Below are 17,847 nucleotides of genomic sequence, written 5' to 3'. Positions count from 1 at the left end.
TCATAGTTTCTGACTCATGCTCTCAACCATGCAGACACTGAGGCACCAGGATACAGTGGGTAACCAAACAGACATAGTCCCTGCTAAACTAGCTGGGAGGGTGAGTCACTTAAAACTAGTTATAACTGTGAAGAATGGCGGCCGACATTCAATATGGTAGAATGAATCCCAGAAACATTTCTGTTTTCTATTTTTATTCCTTGAGGGGGAAGTCCCCAAAGTCTTTTTCTTTCCAATACTTTCCATCAAAGGCCGGGAGACGCTTTCCAGCAAAGCTCCTCTTCCCTGCCTTCCATAGGTCAGACCTATGGATACACTTGCAAGCAAAACAAGTGATTCCTAGTCTTGAGTGGACAATTTGCATTTCTGACTGGAGGAAGCTCCATCTTCTATGCCTCGGCTAGCTCAGGAACGATCCCCTCCAGCCACCTCCTCAAACCCTCTCAGAAGAGTTTGGCTAGCTCCTTGATAGGCCATTCAGTCATTCAACAAGTTTCTTTTAAGGAACAATCAGGTACCAGGTACTCTTGTAGGAGCAGGGGATAAAGCAATGAATAGAACAGACAACACGTCTGTCCCCATGGAACTTAGAATCTAGACAGGACACAGACAATGATAAGAAAAATCAGTAAATCCTAAAAGAACACTTCAGGAAGATAAGTACTAGCATAAAAACCAAAAGGAAGGGTAATGCAGAGTGTCCACGTGGATGTTTGTGGCCAGGAGTGTGGCAAGGCAGACATTTCCAACAGGGCAGCCAGAGAAAACCTCATTAACTTTTGAATGTGAGGGAAGTGAGGGAGCCGGCCACAGGGATGTCATTCTAAGGAGAGAAAACCACAATGCAAAGCCCTAAGTCAGCAGTGAGCCTGCCTCCTTCAAGGACCAGCAGGGAGGCCACAGGGCAGGAGCTGCGTGCTGTAGGGGACGAGGCCGAGAGATAACAGGCCCGCCGCGCAGCCTTATAGGTTACAATGGCTTCCTCATGGAAGAGAGGGCAACACCATGAAGTTCTTATAACAACTTCTCATCAAGTGCATCTCTCACAAAAACAATGTGCTCTTGCTCTTCTTTGCCCTCTCACTGAACACTGAGCAGGTAATACACTGTCCATACTTACTAGTTTCTATTGGCGTTCCACAGCCAGCGCATAAAAAATTCTGGGCTGCTACCACGAGCTCCCTCCTAAGTAGAGAAAACGATAACAGTTACAATTCAGAAAAGGACAATGGAGCATTTCTTGTCAATTGGAAAAGAAATGGACATCATGGTACTTTTCTTGGCTTGGAGCCTTAATTTTGTCATTTTTCATTTGGAAAAAAAATAGGATTATTCAATAGAGTTTTCTATTCTAGAGTTGAGATCACTGGGTCTTCTAAAAGCCCCAGCTACCACCAAAGTAGAAGTCAGTATTGTGAGTAAGCCTTCCGCCATGGGCTTTTCAGAGACTTCTCGCTGTGATGCATGGGTTCCTCGCCAGACAGAATTTAAGACACATAATGCACTGGAGAAAGTTCAGGGAGATGAAATACCAAGAAGTAATGTACTTGGGAAGTTGACAAATGGATCCAAAGAAATTCAGAGGAGAAAGAGGTAATAGAAGACAAAGTATCAGATGTTTCTGGTGAGAGTCTACTGAAGTGTTTTCTATTGAACTACTGAGGTCACAACTTCACACGTGATTTGGAAATATGAAGAAAGTTGTACAATTTTATTATACTTTGGGGTCAGCAAAAAAGACCGTGGTAAAAATGTGCGGAACCCTACCCAGGTCCCTTAGAGAGGACATAGAGAAATCCTAGAGAGATGTCACCCCTTGCTAAGGAAAGTGACCCCTCGCAAGGCCTGGAGGAGCTGTTCTGCCCAAGCAGCCTCAAACACCTTCTTGTCATTCTTTTAGAAGAAAACGTAACACAGAGCCTAGAAGGCACTTCTATGGGGCACAGGCAATAACCTTCGCCAGTCCCTTCTTTACAATGCAGTTTGGGTGCCACATTAAATACAAGCCAAGAAGAATGGAAATACTGTAACTGGTTAAAAAAATGTCCCCTTGTTGGGGCGCCTGGGTGGCTGGGTCAGTTAAGCGTCTGACTGTGGCTCAGTTCATTATCTCATGGTTCATGAGTTCGAGCCTGGAGCCTACTTTCGATTCTGTGTCTCCCTCTCTCTCTGCCCTGCCCTGCTTGCACTGTCTCCCAAAACTGAATAAATGTTAAAAAAAATTTTTTTAATGTACCCTTGGCTATAATGTCATATACTCTCAGAAACAAATAAAACTACTACTTTATTGTCATGCATTTCATTTATATATATACATTTATAAACACAAATTTACTTTTTTCTTTTGCATCATCTTGGTTGTTTTGTCTTTTAGGATGATGTTACTTCTTAGAGAACAGGATGTTTCTATTTCTGGTTCTCTGTTGCACTCTGTTGCTTATCTCAACTATAGGAGCTCTCCTCAAGAGTAAATTTTCCCTATTTAAAAAAAAAATGTATCCATTGATTTTTATTTCACATTTCACTGGTAAATGGAGATGTCTTTTAAAATTACTGTATTTGATTTTTGGGGCACCTGGGTGGTTCAGTCAGTTAAGAGTCCAACTCCTGGCTTCTGCTCAGGTCATGATCTCACGATGGATTCAAGCCCTGCATCGAGCTCCATGCTGACAGTGTGGGGCCTGCTTGGGATTCTCTCTCTCCCTCCCTTCCCTGCTCACGCTCTCCCTCAAAATAAAATAAACAAACTTTTTATAAACAAATAAATAAATAGCTGTATATGGCTTTTAAGGTTCAATATTAGCTACTTCATTAAGGACATGGTAAAATTCTCAATTTATCAAACTTACAGAGTCCTCCCCAAAACCCATGATAAAAAGGGTGCTAAGATGCTAAGGGAGCTAAGATGCTAACTCAGAAAAATATGCCCAACTTTCCTGTTCCTAAAACAAATTTTCCTTTGTCCCTTGTGTTATTTTTACCCCTTCCCCTACTTCCACGAGGAGGCGGGAGCCATCACGACTTTTGTTACCTGGATTGGAGGCCCAAGCAGCACCTGGACTTACTTGACTGGTGGGTGAATATTGAATATGATTTGAAATCTAGGGGGCTCCCAGTCTTCAGCTCCTCTGATCCTCGACTTAAAGTTAATCTCCTGAACTACATCCACACTGGATTCCAAGTCTTTTCGGATCTGCTCTTCATTCACAACCTGCGTAACACAGAAGAGGATTTCAGAGCAACTTGAATAAGCATATTCCAGGAACTGAAATAAAGAGAACATTCATGTGTGTTTCCAGACTTAAAATTTGCCATGAAAAATAAAAACTGCTTTCAACTGAACTAAAGGAGCCCTCCCTGTATCTAAAGCCGTCTGCAGACTTACTTGAAACACCATGTAGCTAAGGTCACTTTTCTTTGTATTTTCAGTAGTTCATTTGTTTCCAGACTTCAAATTATTGGAAGTAGGTCACTGTGACCTAGAATGCTTTTATGTGCAGAAGGCTTAACCCCTCTTAGTCAACAGACTGACAGATGCTACCAACCAGAACACCCAGCTGTTGTCAGACTTCCCCAGCTCTTTTAAGACCATTGCTCTGCTTAAAAATGTCCAGTGGCTCCCCTCTGAACCACTCAAGTTTCCTATTAGTATTTAAAATGCACACTTGTTGGGGTGCCTGGGTGGCTCAGTCGGTGAAGCATCAGACTTTGGCTCAGGTCATGATTTCATGGTTCGTGAGATCAAGCCCCACATTGGGCTCTGTACTGACACCCAGAGCCTGGAGGCTGCTTCAGATTCTGTGTCTCCCTCTCTGTCTGTTCCTCCCCGGCTTGCACGCACACATATGAATGCTCTCTCTCAAAATAACTCAGGGGCGCCTGGGTGGCTCAGTCGGTTGAACGTCCAGCTTTGGCTCAGGTCATGATCTCACGTTCATGGGTTCAAGCCCCGCGTCGGGCTCTGTGCTGACCGCTAGTTCAGAGCCCGGAGCCTGTCTTCAGATTCTGTGCTCTCTCTCTCTCTGACCCTCCCCTGCTCACACTGTCTCTCTCTCTCTCTCTCTCTCTCTCAGAAATAAATAAAACATTAAAAATTAAAAAAAAATAACTCAATAAACTTAAATTATTTTAAAAATAATGAATGCACACTTGTTAAATTAGCATTCTATGTCCCCCCAAATTTGATCATACCTTTCAAAACTTTCTCAGGAAGACTGACAGCCCTTCCCAGCGCACAGATACACACAAACACATGGTATGCAACCACACCAAGCCGCCCTGCTCAACTAACCTAGCACGCACACCCGTCACTTTTGCTCCAGCTGCCCTACACCAAGAATGTCTTTCCATACATTTCTACCTGCCACCCTTCTCCAGTTCTGAGATCTCCAACTGGCCTTCCCAAGCCCCCCGATAAAATAAACACTGCCTCTTCTGCACGCCCAGAGTGCTTTTTTTCCCCTACCCCTATTTTAGCTTTGCCACAAAGTTCTCTCCCCAGGGGGCTGCAGGCTGTCAGGGGGCACTGTGTTCCACAGGTTGGGCATGACCCCTGCCCTTCCACTGACCAGCCCTGCTGAGCCGCTGGAACGAACCCTTTAAATAAACAGAACAATGGCACCTACCTAATAGGATACTTAGGAGAATGAAAAATGTGCAATGCTGAATTCCCTGGTGCACAAGAAACACTCCATAAATGTCAGATCCATCCTTTAATTCAAGTGTCCCCCACAACACCCGGCCACCATATAAGGAGACGCATACGTGTCTGAAGTGATTGGCAGCCAAAATGAGAATTGAGGAACTTTCGATTCAAGGCCAACTAATTTTGGTACTTACTATTGAGCCAGCTGCATTTGGAGAACCCGCCAGCTGATGATTAACTTCTGACAACATCCAGCACTTCCGGAATACTTGGTACAACTCTTTGGCTATTCGCTCAGCAGAATTGAAGTCTGGTTCATAAATAATACTGAAAGGTAAAAGATGTAAAAAGTGGAAAACTATACTCATAAAGAGTATGGTAAGGGTTTTCAATGTTTTCAACTCTCCTTCCTGCTCTAAAAACTCAGAAGAGGGGTCACACAAAAGACCATGCATCTACACCCATCGAATGTCTTACTCAACGCAATTCCTCCATGCTTGACACAGCAGCTTTTATTTATTGAGTACCAAGACGAGGAAATGTGGTAAAAAGAGCACTGGATTTGGAGTCCAAAGACCTGAGTTCAAGTCCTACCTCTGCTATTTAACTGCATTAATGTCCTGAGGCACACTGGGTCTGAGCCTCAGTTTCCACATCTATAAAATGGGGTTAAAAACCCTACCCAGCCTGATTCAAGGAGAATGTATACCAGGGGCACTTGGGTGGCTCAGTCAGTTAAGTGTCCAACTTCAGCTCAGGTCATATCTCGCGGTTCATGAGTTCGAGCCCTGTATCGGGCTCTGTGCTGACAGCTCAGAGCCTGGAGCCTGCTTTGGATTCTGTGTCTCCCTCTCTCTCTGCCCCTCCCCCCGCTGGTGCTCTATCTCTGTCTCTCAAAAATACATATTAAGGAAAAAAAAGGAGAATATATACCAGTCTTTTAAATGCTATTACATAAAAACTATAGAAAGCTCTATAGAAACTTGAATGGTGATTGTTTCATTGCTAATTACTAATTCCTGTCATTGGAACTGGCTGAACTTGGTCCAAGCTGTCAGAGGCTTGGCGTTCCTAGTGCCTCAGAGGTAATGGCCCAGGGGCCTAGGTGCAGGGGGACGCGGAAGACACATACCTCTTAGAGGAGCTGCAGGAGCATCCACAGGTTTCTGTGAGATTGTTACATTCACCAAGTTCTGCAAGCAAATAAAAGAAAGGGTGTTAAAGTCTTTCTGTCTGTTTCGCTTGTTCATACCCAATTTTATAAGAACACAAAAATAGATCCCTGCATTTCAGAAAGAACTAGCTATTCAGCATCTCCATACTTCTGGTTCTCTGGGTTTCTATTATGAGGTTACAGCTAATGACCAGAGACCAGATTTCAGAATATACTCACCTGGAATTCCACCAAAATATAACTGAGGGGCCAGATACCAGACTATAATGAGTAACTGCTTCTGCATTCAGTTCTACAAGTGAGATGACAGATTGATTATCAAGACATCTGAAGAACATCTTTTTTTTTTTTTTTTAAATCAGGGACACAATTGGATCTTGAGAGAAGTTTCTCTGAAAGCCACTATCATGCAATATCATATGTGATGAACATCAATATGTGTGTGTGGAGGGGGTGGGGGAAGTATCAGCCTCAGCTGGTGAGTTTCCAAACCTTACCTACGACAACAAAGTCATCAAAGTCACATTTACAGGCTTCTTTGAGCACATCACAGTAAGTGGGGGTCCCAGCCACTGGGCTGCCCTGTAACACAGCACAGCCTAGAAAAAGAAATGAAAGGAGTTTCACCGACAAGAAGAAAAAGAAAAACTGCACAACCTGTCATATCCAATTAACTAGAAACTGGGGAATAAAATGGGCCAAGAATTTAAAAATCCAGCTTTAAGAGTTAAACAATGCAGGGGTGCCTGGGTGGCTCAATTGGTTGAGCATCTGACTTCAGCTCAGGTCATGATCTCGCGGTCCATGAGTTTGAGGCCCGCGTCAGGCTCTGTGCTGTCAGCTCAGAGCCTGGAGCCTGCTTTGGATTCCTGTCTCTGCTCCTCCCTTGCCTGTGCCCACTCTTTCTCTCTTTCTTTCTCTCTCAAAAATGAATAAACGTTAAAAAAAAAAAGAATTAAAAACTGCAAGGAGCTATTTTTGTGTTGTTCTTGCATTCACTGTGACTCAGGAAAGCAGACTGATGAATATATATGATGAGGGAGTTCAGAAGAGTAAGCTGCCTACTTTTATGTGTGTTTGAAATTTTCCATAATGCTAAGTTTAAAAAAAACAAAAGAGGGCAAAAATCAGCTTCACAGTGGCACAAAAAGTATAAGTGACATAAATGTTGTGCTGGGTCAAAAAGTGTCCCTCCAAAATACATATCCATCCAGAACCTGTGAATGGGACCCTATTTGGAAGTAGGGTCTTTGCAGAGGTGATCAAGTTCAGTGGAGGTCCTACTGGATTAGGGTGAGCTCTAAATCCAATGTGACTCATGTTAACAAAATGAGGGAAATGGACACAGACATTGCTAAACTGGGAGAAGGCCAGTGAAGGAGGAGGCAGGGACTCGAGTGGTGTCTTCTACATAAGCCAAGGAACGTCAAGGACCACCAGCAACCACCAGAAGCCAGAAGAGGCAGGGAAGGGGTTCTCCCTCAGAGCCTCCAGGAGGAACCAAGCCTTTCAACAACTTCATTGCTGAATTTCTGGCCTCCAAAACCGTGAGATGACACATCTTCTGTTGTTTTAAGCTCCCCCTGCTTTTTGTGGTATTTTGTTACAGCAACTATAGGAAACTACTACAAATATGTCCATGCTTTTCTATACCGAATGGTAGTCTGAGGTATTATCCTAAAAGTGTCATTAAAAAGCAAAAAAATGGGGCACCTGGATGGCTCAGTTGGTTAAGTGTCCTACTTCGGCTTAGGTCATGATCTCAAAGTTCCTGAGTTGGAGCCCCACATCCAGCTCTGTGCTGACAGGTTGGAGCCTAGAGCCTGCTTCGGATTGTGTGTCCCCACCGCCCACCCCCCACCCCCGCCCTCCCCTGCTCAAGCTCTAGCTCTCTTTCTCTCTCCCGAAAATAAACAAACATTAAACACTTTTTTTAAAGTGGAAAATGCAGACTTTGATCCTAAAGGAGCTATCTGCAGTCCATTTAAAATATTAAAATATTGAAAGTTATCTAAATGCCAAATAACAGTGCACTGATTTTGCAAATGATGTTATTAACTCAAGAAATACCATCATAGAAAAATGTGAAACCTGTAGCAACATGGAAAGCTGTATATGAAATACATTAATATAGTCATATTATTAATAGAACTATATTAATAGGAGTACATAACACCACAAAACTGTATTCACTTGAATAAATGTAAGAGAAAAACACAGAGAAATGTTTGGGTTTCTATTGAAGTTCCCTAAACAGTTGTTTAGGGAAATATTCTAGACCACAGCTTTATGCAGGGGTTATGTGAGTGGGCTTTGCAGTGAACTGGCCAGGGTTTAAAACCGCACAGCCCCGTCCTAGCTATGTGACTGTGGACAATCAACTTCTCGGCTTTAGTTTCCTTCTGGGTAAAATAGGGGCAACTTCCCCCAACTCTCTGTGTTTCCCTGCACTCTTTTGACTGATCATGATCCACAGTAACATACATTCACACTGCAACTTAGTACAAACACAAAAATATATATCACTGATTAAAAAACAAGGTTAAAATTTCCAGGAAGCATTGCTCAGTCTAGGTAAGGTGAACACAGATACTTTCTATTCTTTTGTTTGTCTAAAGTTTTTTATTATGCTTATTTATTTTGAGAGAGAGAGAAAGAGAGACAGAGAGACAAAGTGCAAGTGGAAGAGGGGCAGAGAGAGAGGGAGGCAGAATCCAAAGCAGACTCCAGGCTCTGAGCTATCAGCGCAGAGCCCAACACGGGGCTCGAACTCACATGTGTGAGATCATGACCTGAGCCAAAGTCGGATGCGCAACTGAATGAGCCACCCAGGTGCCCCTCTTTTGTTTGTTTTTAAATGCTCTCAAGACTAACCTGTAAGAATGCTAAGCCACCTCTACCACTGGCATCTCTCAATGTAAATGTCACAGAAGAGATACTTAATAAAAGATGCCTATTTTTATTAGGGGTGGTAGAAATGTTTTAAAATTTCATTTAACATATTTATATTCACATTAAAAAAGTTGAGCTAGACATGAGCTTCCACGTGACCATTCAACAAATATTTATAAAATACCTATTTTGAGGAAGACACTATGCTGAAGGCAAATTCCAATAAGACAAATGCTTATCCAACAAGGAGTTTAAAACCTCACAAGGAGCTGAGACACTGTTACACACAACTGTAGGAAAACACAGTTGTGTGCCATGGGCTTTAAGAAGGCAGGGCCCCACACCACACACCTCCAGGAGGGACTGAGGCATGCACATGGGCAATTATAGAACATTCTGGAACACAACTTAGGCTGGATTCCACATGAATGGTGGTCCTGCTCCAGGATGCAAATCTGGGAGCACGTCACAGTGCTGGTGGCAGGAGACTGCTTTCAAAGGATGGGAGAGATGAAATAACTAATGTGAAGTTCCTGGGCAACGAGTATTCCAGAAGAGCCTAGACCAAGCAAAGGAAGGCAGGAGCTTGGGAGACATGTCCACTGTCGAGTCTGACTGGCCAGGATTACTGAAGCCCATTACTGAAATGCCAGGATATGCCTATTGGAAAGGCACGGAGGAGCTACATCCCATGAGGCTAAAAATCCGAGGATAAAATGTGGCACGAAGTCAGCAGCCCATTTTAGAGGAATAGAAGTTGGCCTAGGAAGCCAGACGTGTGTAGTAGTCGATGAGGGGAAATAAGTTGCGAGTAAAGAGAAAATTAAAGGCAGCAAATGTGCCATGAGTACCTAACTGCACTTTCTATTGAATGACTGAGATGCTCCAGGTCAAAGGCAGGAATGGGGAACTATTCGAGGGGATGTGTCATGATTACCAAGAAGTTGGGTCTCATCAGTTCACTAGAAACAGGGCAGAGACACAGGCACAAAGAAGAAGAAAGAGCCAAAGATAAAGCACAAGAGCTACTGAAATAGGAATCATTTCTTTTCTCTCCATGAGCGGCCTCAGAGGGGATGATGATCCAAATCACACTCCCTTGCTCCCCTGGCCACGGCTGGCCCACCAGCTGGGGACGCCCACTCAGAGCCCGCCCCCTCACATGCTCTTCCTTGGGAATGGGGACCTGGGGTCCTGCAAGACTGGGTTGCACTGTGAAGCCCCCACCTGGCAGTCGGGAAGACCACAGAGCTACAGAGCCAAAACCAGATGCAGCACTGCGGGGAGAAGTCAGGCTGCAGGAAAGGAGAACTAAGTAATTGCACAACGCGGTAAGAGGCCATACAGCCCCACAAAAGACAGATCCTCCACGCTGGTCATTCTGTGTTTCCCATCACTGGGTTCAGTGAGGATGCTCTGTATCCTTGAAAAACTTTCCCTTTCCATTTGTGCTGGGCAGTGCATTCAACAGCTGTTCATTGTGCATGGATTTTGTGCCAGTCACTGTGCCACACAGTAGTGCCTGGAGGGAGTGCTCCCTCCTTACTGTAAGGCTCATGCTTAAGATGCTAAAGTTAAGAAAATCAAAAGGCATTTTTTTTTTTTTGGAAGGAAGGGGGTTGTGAGGGAGGAATAGATAGATAACTAGTTTAGACATGATAAGTGAGTTTAGTTACCTGCCAACCAGCTAAACAGGACCCAGCAGTATGGAACAAACACTGGTCAGAGAGGGATGGGACGGAAACACAGGTCTGGGAGATATCAAGGGACAATCATGGAAAGATCCTGCAGTAGGCAAGGTCTCCCACTACGTGAACAGAGAGAACGAATCTAGGACTGAAGCAGGACTCTCATTCAGGAAGTGGTAGGAAAATGATGCGTCCTAACTTCAGTTCCCAGCTGAGGTACCCTCCTCTCCAGAAAGGACTCCCTGGTGCCCACACCAATCCTGCTTCTCTTGCTCTGGGGCCTGCTGCACTGGGCCCCTGCTTCCAGTACCCAGGTGACCCCCACACAGTGTCCTGTGTTTAGCCAGCTCCCGCAGGGGTGTTCCTTGAGGGAAGGGATGTATCTTGTTGCTTGTCGATTCCTGGCACCCAGGACTTCAGACTCCTGGTTTGTGGAATGAAGGAAAGAGGTCTATTTGGAAAAAAAAACCAAACCAATGTGTGAGAAGAGCTAGGGGAATGCCACGAGGCAGAAAACACAGAGGGAAGCCAGCAGCCACTGCCAAACACAAAGGAGGATGGAGTCCCAGAATAAACAACACATCGATGTAACGACAGAGGGGAGCATGAAAATAGATGCCGAGTCCAAATGGCAGAAATGGCGAGGATCACGGTTATCCAGGAAGGTTTAGACAAAGGATGTGAAGATATATTTCGCGATGCGATGGAAAAGAGATTAAGTCGCGAACGCAGCAAAGTTGTTCTGATTTGCCCCACTAGCCTTCATAGCCACTGTCAGAGGAACTGGAAGATCCAGATTCTTGCTTAACGCTCGTATAAGAGGCCGCTTCAGGGTCCGCCTGATCATTCACGAGTGGCGCACTGGCTCCTTCTGCACTGCAGTTCTGTGTGTGCTGTTGACTGAGGACGGTATACTTTATTTCCTCCATTACGGCGATCATCATGTCCGCTACATAAAAGTGGGCATTTTCCTGCAGAAAAATAATTATCAGTTAAATTGCAAAGCATCAACTGTTTTTCACTGAGGGCGTATTAACTTGAAAATCAAGAACCTGTATGTAAGCAGAGTTAAGGTATAGGAATATAAATGTTCATTTAAGGGACACCTGGGTGGCTCAATCGGTTAGGTGTCCAACTTTGGCTCAGGTCATGATCTTACAGTCCTTCAGTTAGAGTCCCACATGGGGCTCTGTGCTGACAGCTCAGAGCCTGGAGCCTGCTTCTGATTCTGTGTCTCCTTCTCTCTCTGGCCCTCCCTTGCTCATGCTCTGTCTCTCTCTCTCTCTCAAAAATGAACACAACACACATTAAAAACATTTTAATGTTCATGAAACTGAGTAATCACATGAGGTATAGCCCATATCTCCCAGGCACATCAAATTTAGCCCACTGTGACCCATAGATAACCCAAGTTGAATTTACTGTGATATAAACCCCTAGGATGGTGGTGGCCCAATGGTAGACATCATGCATCAATCAGGGGGAACTTCCCAGCTGAGCGCAGAGGCGGCCTCAGAACCCAAACCCTCCTTAGCTCCTGGCGGCCTCTGCTAGCCAAAGGTTGAAATGAAACCTATTCACCATGTTTCATCAAGTGAAGTTTCCAGATTTAAGTCAGAACAACACTATCTTAAGGATTTACACTCTCTGTGGTTTTTTTTTTTAAAGAAAAAAATGTGTTCACCTTTTCTACATTGACAGGAAGCAAGAACGCTTCTGGGGAGAAGGAATTCAAAGAAGCGGCTCTTCGACCAACCGGAACAGCACCTGCCAATGCAGCAAGGTATTAAAAACGGAGAAAAAGACGTTCAAAGACAACAAAGCAATTCTAGACAGTGGCCTTTAAAACCCGTTTTTTTTTAAATTTTTCAAAAATTCTTTTAAAACTTTATTCTTAAGAGAGAGGCAGAGAAAGACAAAGCGTGAGCAGGGGAGGGGCAGAGTGAGAGAGGGACACAGAATCAGAAGCAGGTTCTAGGCTCTGAGCTGTCAGCACAGAGCCTGACATGGGGCTCGACTCACAGGCCGTGAGATCATGTCCTGAGCTGAAGTTGGATGCTTAACCAACTAAGCCACCCAGGCGCCCCTAAAATCTGTTTTTAAAAAATTAACAGAATTCTAGAATAAATTACGGTGCCAGAAGAAGACAGAGCCTTCTGGGGGTAGGCTTTGCAGGTATTGCCTTTACAGTGATTGTTCCTACAAGGGCCTTTTGGAGCAACTTGGCAGGGGTCCTCAGAGGAGGGATGGGAGAACCACTGGAATGGAGGAGACCAATGAAAGAAAGAGGAGGGGGTCATGGAAACTACCTAAAAGAGGTGGAGAAGGGAGAGAAGGGACAGTCTAGAAGCAGAGTCCTAAGACTCACGGGATCTCTTCTCCCATGCACTGCAACTGGCCCAAAGCTTCTTGTTTACAGAGACAAAATCTATCTGACAAAGGCCAGCACTGCTTCTCTAAAACGGCCTTCCTCCAGGCCAATAACAAGAAGAAACCACAGAGGGTATACCCTGCTGACTCATCCATTCTGCACCCTGAAGCCACTCCATTACTGGCAGCGAACACCATCGAATGAAATGATTCCTGTCATGTGGTTCCTTCTTGCAGCATTTCAGGCAAAGCCCTTCTGTGAGAGCCCCAAGTGTTCAGTTGTCCCAACCCGCTAAATGAGGACAAAATGCCACGGGTGTCTCGATGACCAGACAGTTCCCAAGGGGACAGACAGAGATGCAAGCCATCACCCAACCCCTTCAAGAGAGTGACTGTTCCATGAGGGACATCGACTCTCTTAGTGTCAGGATCCAACTGGGGTGGGTAAGCATTTTCTGCAAAGGACTAGGGAGTAATATGGCAGGATCTGAGGGCCACCTAGTGCAACTATGCCGTTCTGCCACCGGAGTGAGGAAGCAGCCATCAGCAACCCCAACAAAACTTTGTAAAATCCAGAGGCCTGGATTTGGCCTGCAGGTCACAGTGTTTGGACCCTGAGTATAGAAGCAGAAGTACAGAGGAGAGTCAAACAGCATGGATTCCAGTCCCAGCTCTCTCTCTACTGCTTGTTGTGCCACTGCCTTGAAATGTCCTCCTGCCTTAAACTGGATAATAATTCTCTTAGGAGATCAGAGGAGATAAGGCATGTGAATGTGCTCCGTAAATACCTAAATCCTATGCCAGGAGAAAGGGAACCGTGGGACTGTTTCTTCCAGCCTCAGGAAGTGCTTACAGGCTGGGGTGGGGGAGGGTCTTTCTCTACCACGTTATCTAGAAAACGAAAAGTGTGCCGCTGTACTTCATGATGCAGCAGTCATAGGAAAAATCCTGTGTCTTAGCAGCAAATGCCTGTTCTCGCAATGCCGTCCCACAGCCAAGAAAGACCAGATGACTCAGGACTTCCTTTGTTTGTAATCCCATGGGATGCATCCCCCTACCAAGTTGAAGATGGTTCTTAAAGGTAGTTAGAGAAATTGTTGTCTTTGGACAAAAGGGGCTGGGGTACCTGTTTTCTTTCTGGGAGAAAGACAAACTACAGCAGAATTTTAAATTGCAAAACCACTTCCGGTAGAACCTGTCATTTTGCCCAAATCTGGTCTTTCTTTCAAAATTACCCATTTTAAGATGGTCCAAAATCTGCTATTCTTAAGCGATGAGTATACGTTAAAAGACCATCATCATCTTCGACTTTTCAAAAGTGTTTCCAATACAACCAACAGAAACCCATGCTTTAGGAAAAGTGGAGGGCTGGCTCTTGCTAGTGAGAAGTAAATAAATGCCTATGTATATACATGCAAAATAAATGCCTACGTACGTACATACACACATACAGGCAGGCCAGCAGTGTTCAAATTGTTAGGAAAGAAGAAACTTCATTGAGTATTTGAACTAGGGTTCTAACAAAAATATAAATGAATACAAATATAACTACGACGATTATATTTTTAAAAAATTAGAATGCCATTGGGGCGTCTGGGTGGCTCAGTCAGTTAAGCATCTGACTTTGACTCTGGTCATCATCTCAAGGTCACGAGTTTGAGCCCCGAGTTAGGCTCTGTACTGACAGCTCAGAGCCTAGAGCCTGCTTTGGATTCTGTGTCTCCCTTTCTCTCTGCCCGTCCCCCACTCACGTTCTGTCTCTCTCTCTCTCTCAAAAATAAATAAACATTAAAAAAAATAGAATGCCACAAATTATAACAGCAATAAGAGAATGTATTGGCTCTCGAGTGGCATTTACATACATTTCTCTTATTTGGGGAATATGTGCATTACTTCATAGCAATGGGAGCCCTTGTTTTAATGGGAAAAAAAGGTTTTGTATAGTCTCTGGGGAAATTGCGATCACTGTTTTTAAATCCGATTAGTTTCTAGTCACACCCTGTCCAGGTAAATGGTGGTGAGGTGAGTTCATCTCCTAGGAAAGTACTAGTGTGAATTGGAGCCCAATCTGTCTGGCAACACACTCTACCACCACACTGGATTGAGAGCACTTGTAATACTCCTGCTTGCAGACAACTTCTTCAGCTGGAAACTCCGGAAGGCACACTCCACTCAAAGACAGCAGCCGGCATGGACGGCCCCCTAAGCGGAGCAAAGATGACATTTCCTTGCTATGGAAGGAAAACGGAAATTCTTGACTTTACCCCTTGTGACCATCCAGGCACCCAGGTAGCTGGGCTGGAGAAGATGAAATGCGCTAATGTACTGGCGTCCGATCAGAGGGGAAAGCCAGGACTTCTTTCCTCATAAGGAAGACAGTAAGACAGGCTTTTGACCAAGGCAAAGCTGCATGTGAACAGACAAGAATGAGGCAAGTCTCGACTGAAGTTACCTTCATCAGCAGAAGCTGTCGGCAAGGAAGGCTTCCAAAAAGCACTGTCAGCCTCTGAACATGAGGAAGCAGCTGAAATCCTGGAGCCTGTGAACACAGACACCTGAAGAGAGTGTCCTGGGAGCCTTGCCTGCTCCTCCTTTGAGGTAGAAGAGAAGTCGCTGCTCTTGTCACCGGAGCCCCAGGCAGGGTCTGTACTGTCCTTGGACAGTGATGTCTCCACCATGGACTCCCCAGGGGATGATGGTGAAGGACCCAGGGGAGGGATGGTGTCCCTTCCAAAGTGGCTCCCACTGTTCTCCCCTGTCGGCACCTGAGGCGGCAAATCCTGTAGCTCTTGCTGCGCACACTGGGGGTTAATCCAGGCAGCTCGATGCCTCATGAACATGACGTCTGATTTGTGAGGAGGCTGGTCAGTGTCCAGGAGACTGGGCGAACCATCAATGTCGCTGACCCCTTCCCAAGGGTGCACGGGAGAATCCTGCCGGCCCATAGACTGTGACACCATCTTTCCAGGCTCAGAGTGGTGTGAACTCCGTTGTACTACGGGCTTAGGGCCTTGAACTCACCACGAGGCTGGCTCAGGTCCAGAGAGCTTTTCTGCAATGAGCAAAAACCATTCCAGGTAAATAAGAATTCAGTCGTATTTGTAACTCCAAAATCTTTTGAGGAGGAGGAACGAAAAATAAATAAGTTTGTACTTCACTCTGTACAATACAGTAAAATGCACCTGGATTGACAAGAAATAAGCAAACAAATCAGCGATAAAACTGGCAACAAAGCACACGAGACGTGACATCAGGATAGGAAAGGGTTTTCAAGGCATAAAGATAAACGAAGATTGCTTTTATACATGGATACGGTCAGATAAGCACACTGCGGATAAAACAGACAAAAGTGAAAGACAGCCACGCATTCTTCCAATGAGATTAAATGTCCAACCCTAAATGGGAATACCATTTGGAAGTAAAGACACATTTTCACAGTTCCTTATTTTTATTTAATCTGTGTTTGTATTTCTGCAAGGTAGACAAGTGGCATGTGAAACTGAGGACAACTAATAGCACTAAAAACTTTGCTTTATGTGACTTAGTTTATAATAAAAGAGAAGCACTCTGGTCCCTGTAACCACTGGCCCAGCACGTGACTTTCTATTCTTCCAGGGTCCTTCACACTGTGAGGCTCAACACAACCTTGGTCAGCACAAGCAAGGTCAGCAAGAACAAGGCCTGGAGATGGAAGTGGTCGGCTTCTGCGAGCTCAGCTTAAAGGGAGAGTGGAGAACAGGGCTACAGGGCTTTATTTATTTATGTCTTTTTTTTGAGAGACAGGGCATTAAGTGAGAGCAAGCCTGAGAGAGAGGGAGAGAAAGAGAGAATCCTACTAGGGGCAGAGAGAGAAAGAAAGAGAGAGAGAGGAGAGAGAGCTAGAGCAGGGCTCATGCTTACCAGATGCAGGACTTGAACTCACAAACCGTGAGATCATGACCTGAGCTGAAGTCAGATGCTTAACTGACTGAGCCACCCTGGTGGCCCCAGTTCCAGGGCTTTAAATAACATCATTATGTATCCAGATAGCTCCCACCTGGATCCCTATGCCTGACCCCTCCCTTACCCCCCGGAACTATGGGCCAGCAAATTTTACTGCCTCTCTGATAGTCATCCAGGGGGACTCACAACCTGACACATCCAAAAAAGACCTTAATTTCACCCAGATCTGCTCCTCCCTAGTTTTCCCATCTCGGGAACCACACCTCCCAGTTGCTAAAGCCTGAAATTGGGACATTCTCTCTGATCCTATCTTTCCTCAGTTCTCCATCTTTAATCCGTTAGCAAGTTCATATCTATAGCTACTGCTCTAATCTAAGTCACCATCTTCTCCCACCTGGGCCTCGTCCCATCTTTTCAGTGGGTCTCCCTGCTTCAACTCTGCTAACTGATAGTCAAGAGGTATGCAAAGAGATCTTTTATAAGTGTAAATCACGGGACACTGGGGTGGCTCGGTCAGTTGCTTCAGCTCAGGTTATGATCTCACAGTTTGTGAGTTCAAGCCCCCCATGGGGCTCGCTGCTGTCAGCCTGTCAGAGAGCAGAGGTCGCTTCAGACCCACTATCTCCCTCTCTCTGCCCCTCCCCTGCTTGTGATTGCCCAAAAATAAAATAAATATTAAAGAAAATAAGTATAAATCAGATGTCATTCCCCTAGTCACCATCCACCCCCCAACAACTTCTCATCAAATCTGGAATAAAATCCAAAATCCTTACCTTGTCTTTAAGGCATGACCCGATCCTGTCCCGCAGACCTCTCTCACTTATCTCTGTCCAACCTCCATAAGTCCCAAGCACGCACCAAACTCAGTCCTACAAGCTCTTGCCCACCCGAATGCTGCTGTTCTAGCCCTTCTGCCTGGAAGGCTCTTTCTTCCCCCAACTGACCATACATCTGGCTCCTTCCTGTCTTGTTTGCATGCTTTGGTTTATCAATTACTTCCTCAAAGAAGTCTTTCTTAACTACCTCTCTTAAAGTAGTTCCCTAGTTACTCCCTATCACATCACCTTGCTTCATTTTCATCCTAGTAGCCTCACTTCCTGATTTTTTTTCCTGCTCCTTCCTGTCACTCCCTCCAC

The 17,847-nt window shown here is 45.0% G+C and overlaps 1 protein-coding gene across 2 annotated transcripts in view; it reads right to left on the bottom strand.

Moving 5' to 3' along the window:
* The window catches only part of RUBCNL (rubicon like autophagy enhancer), a 44,345-nt gene that overhangs the window by 12,757 nt on the left and 13,741 nt on the right, over positions 1-17,847 (bottom strand). The window contains exons 1-9 of one of the 2 annotated variants that reach the window (XM_039254368.1): positions 17,485-17,761; positions 15,222-15,821; positions 12,084-12,166; positions 11,160-11,370; positions 6,317-6,418; positions 5,778-5,838; positions 4,840-4,972; positions 3,066-3,211; positions 1,121-1,185 (exon numbers count right to left, since the gene is read on the bottom strand). In XM_039254368.1, the coding sequence (XP_039110299.1) occupies positions 1,121-1,185; positions 3,066-3,211; positions 4,840-4,972; positions 5,778-5,838; positions 6,317-6,418; positions 11,160-11,370; positions 12,084-12,166; positions 15,222-15,729 (1,309 nt within the window). In that variant the 5' untranslated portion in view covers positions 15,730-15,821; positions 17,485-17,761. Of the gene's footprint in view, positions 1-1,120; positions 1,186-3,065; positions 3,212-4,839; positions 4,973-5,777; positions 5,839-6,316; positions 6,419-11,159; positions 11,371-12,083; positions 12,167-15,221; positions 15,822-17,484; positions 17,762-17,847 lie in introns of those variants that run through there. The other variant, XM_039254369.1, reaches the window with a different exon arrangement.

This window comes from Hyaena hyaena, unplaced genomic scaffold, assembly GCF_003009895.1.
Source record: "Hyaena hyaena isolate Hyena2069 unplaced genomic scaffold, ASM300989v1 scaffold_483, whole genome shotgun sequence".
Classification (NCBI taxonomy): domain Eukaryota; kingdom Metazoa; phylum Chordata; class Mammalia; order Carnivora; family Hyaenidae; genus Hyaena; species Hyaena hyaena.
Note: the sequence above shows the minus strand (reverse complement) of the source record. Positions and strands in the feature narration are given on the sequence as shown.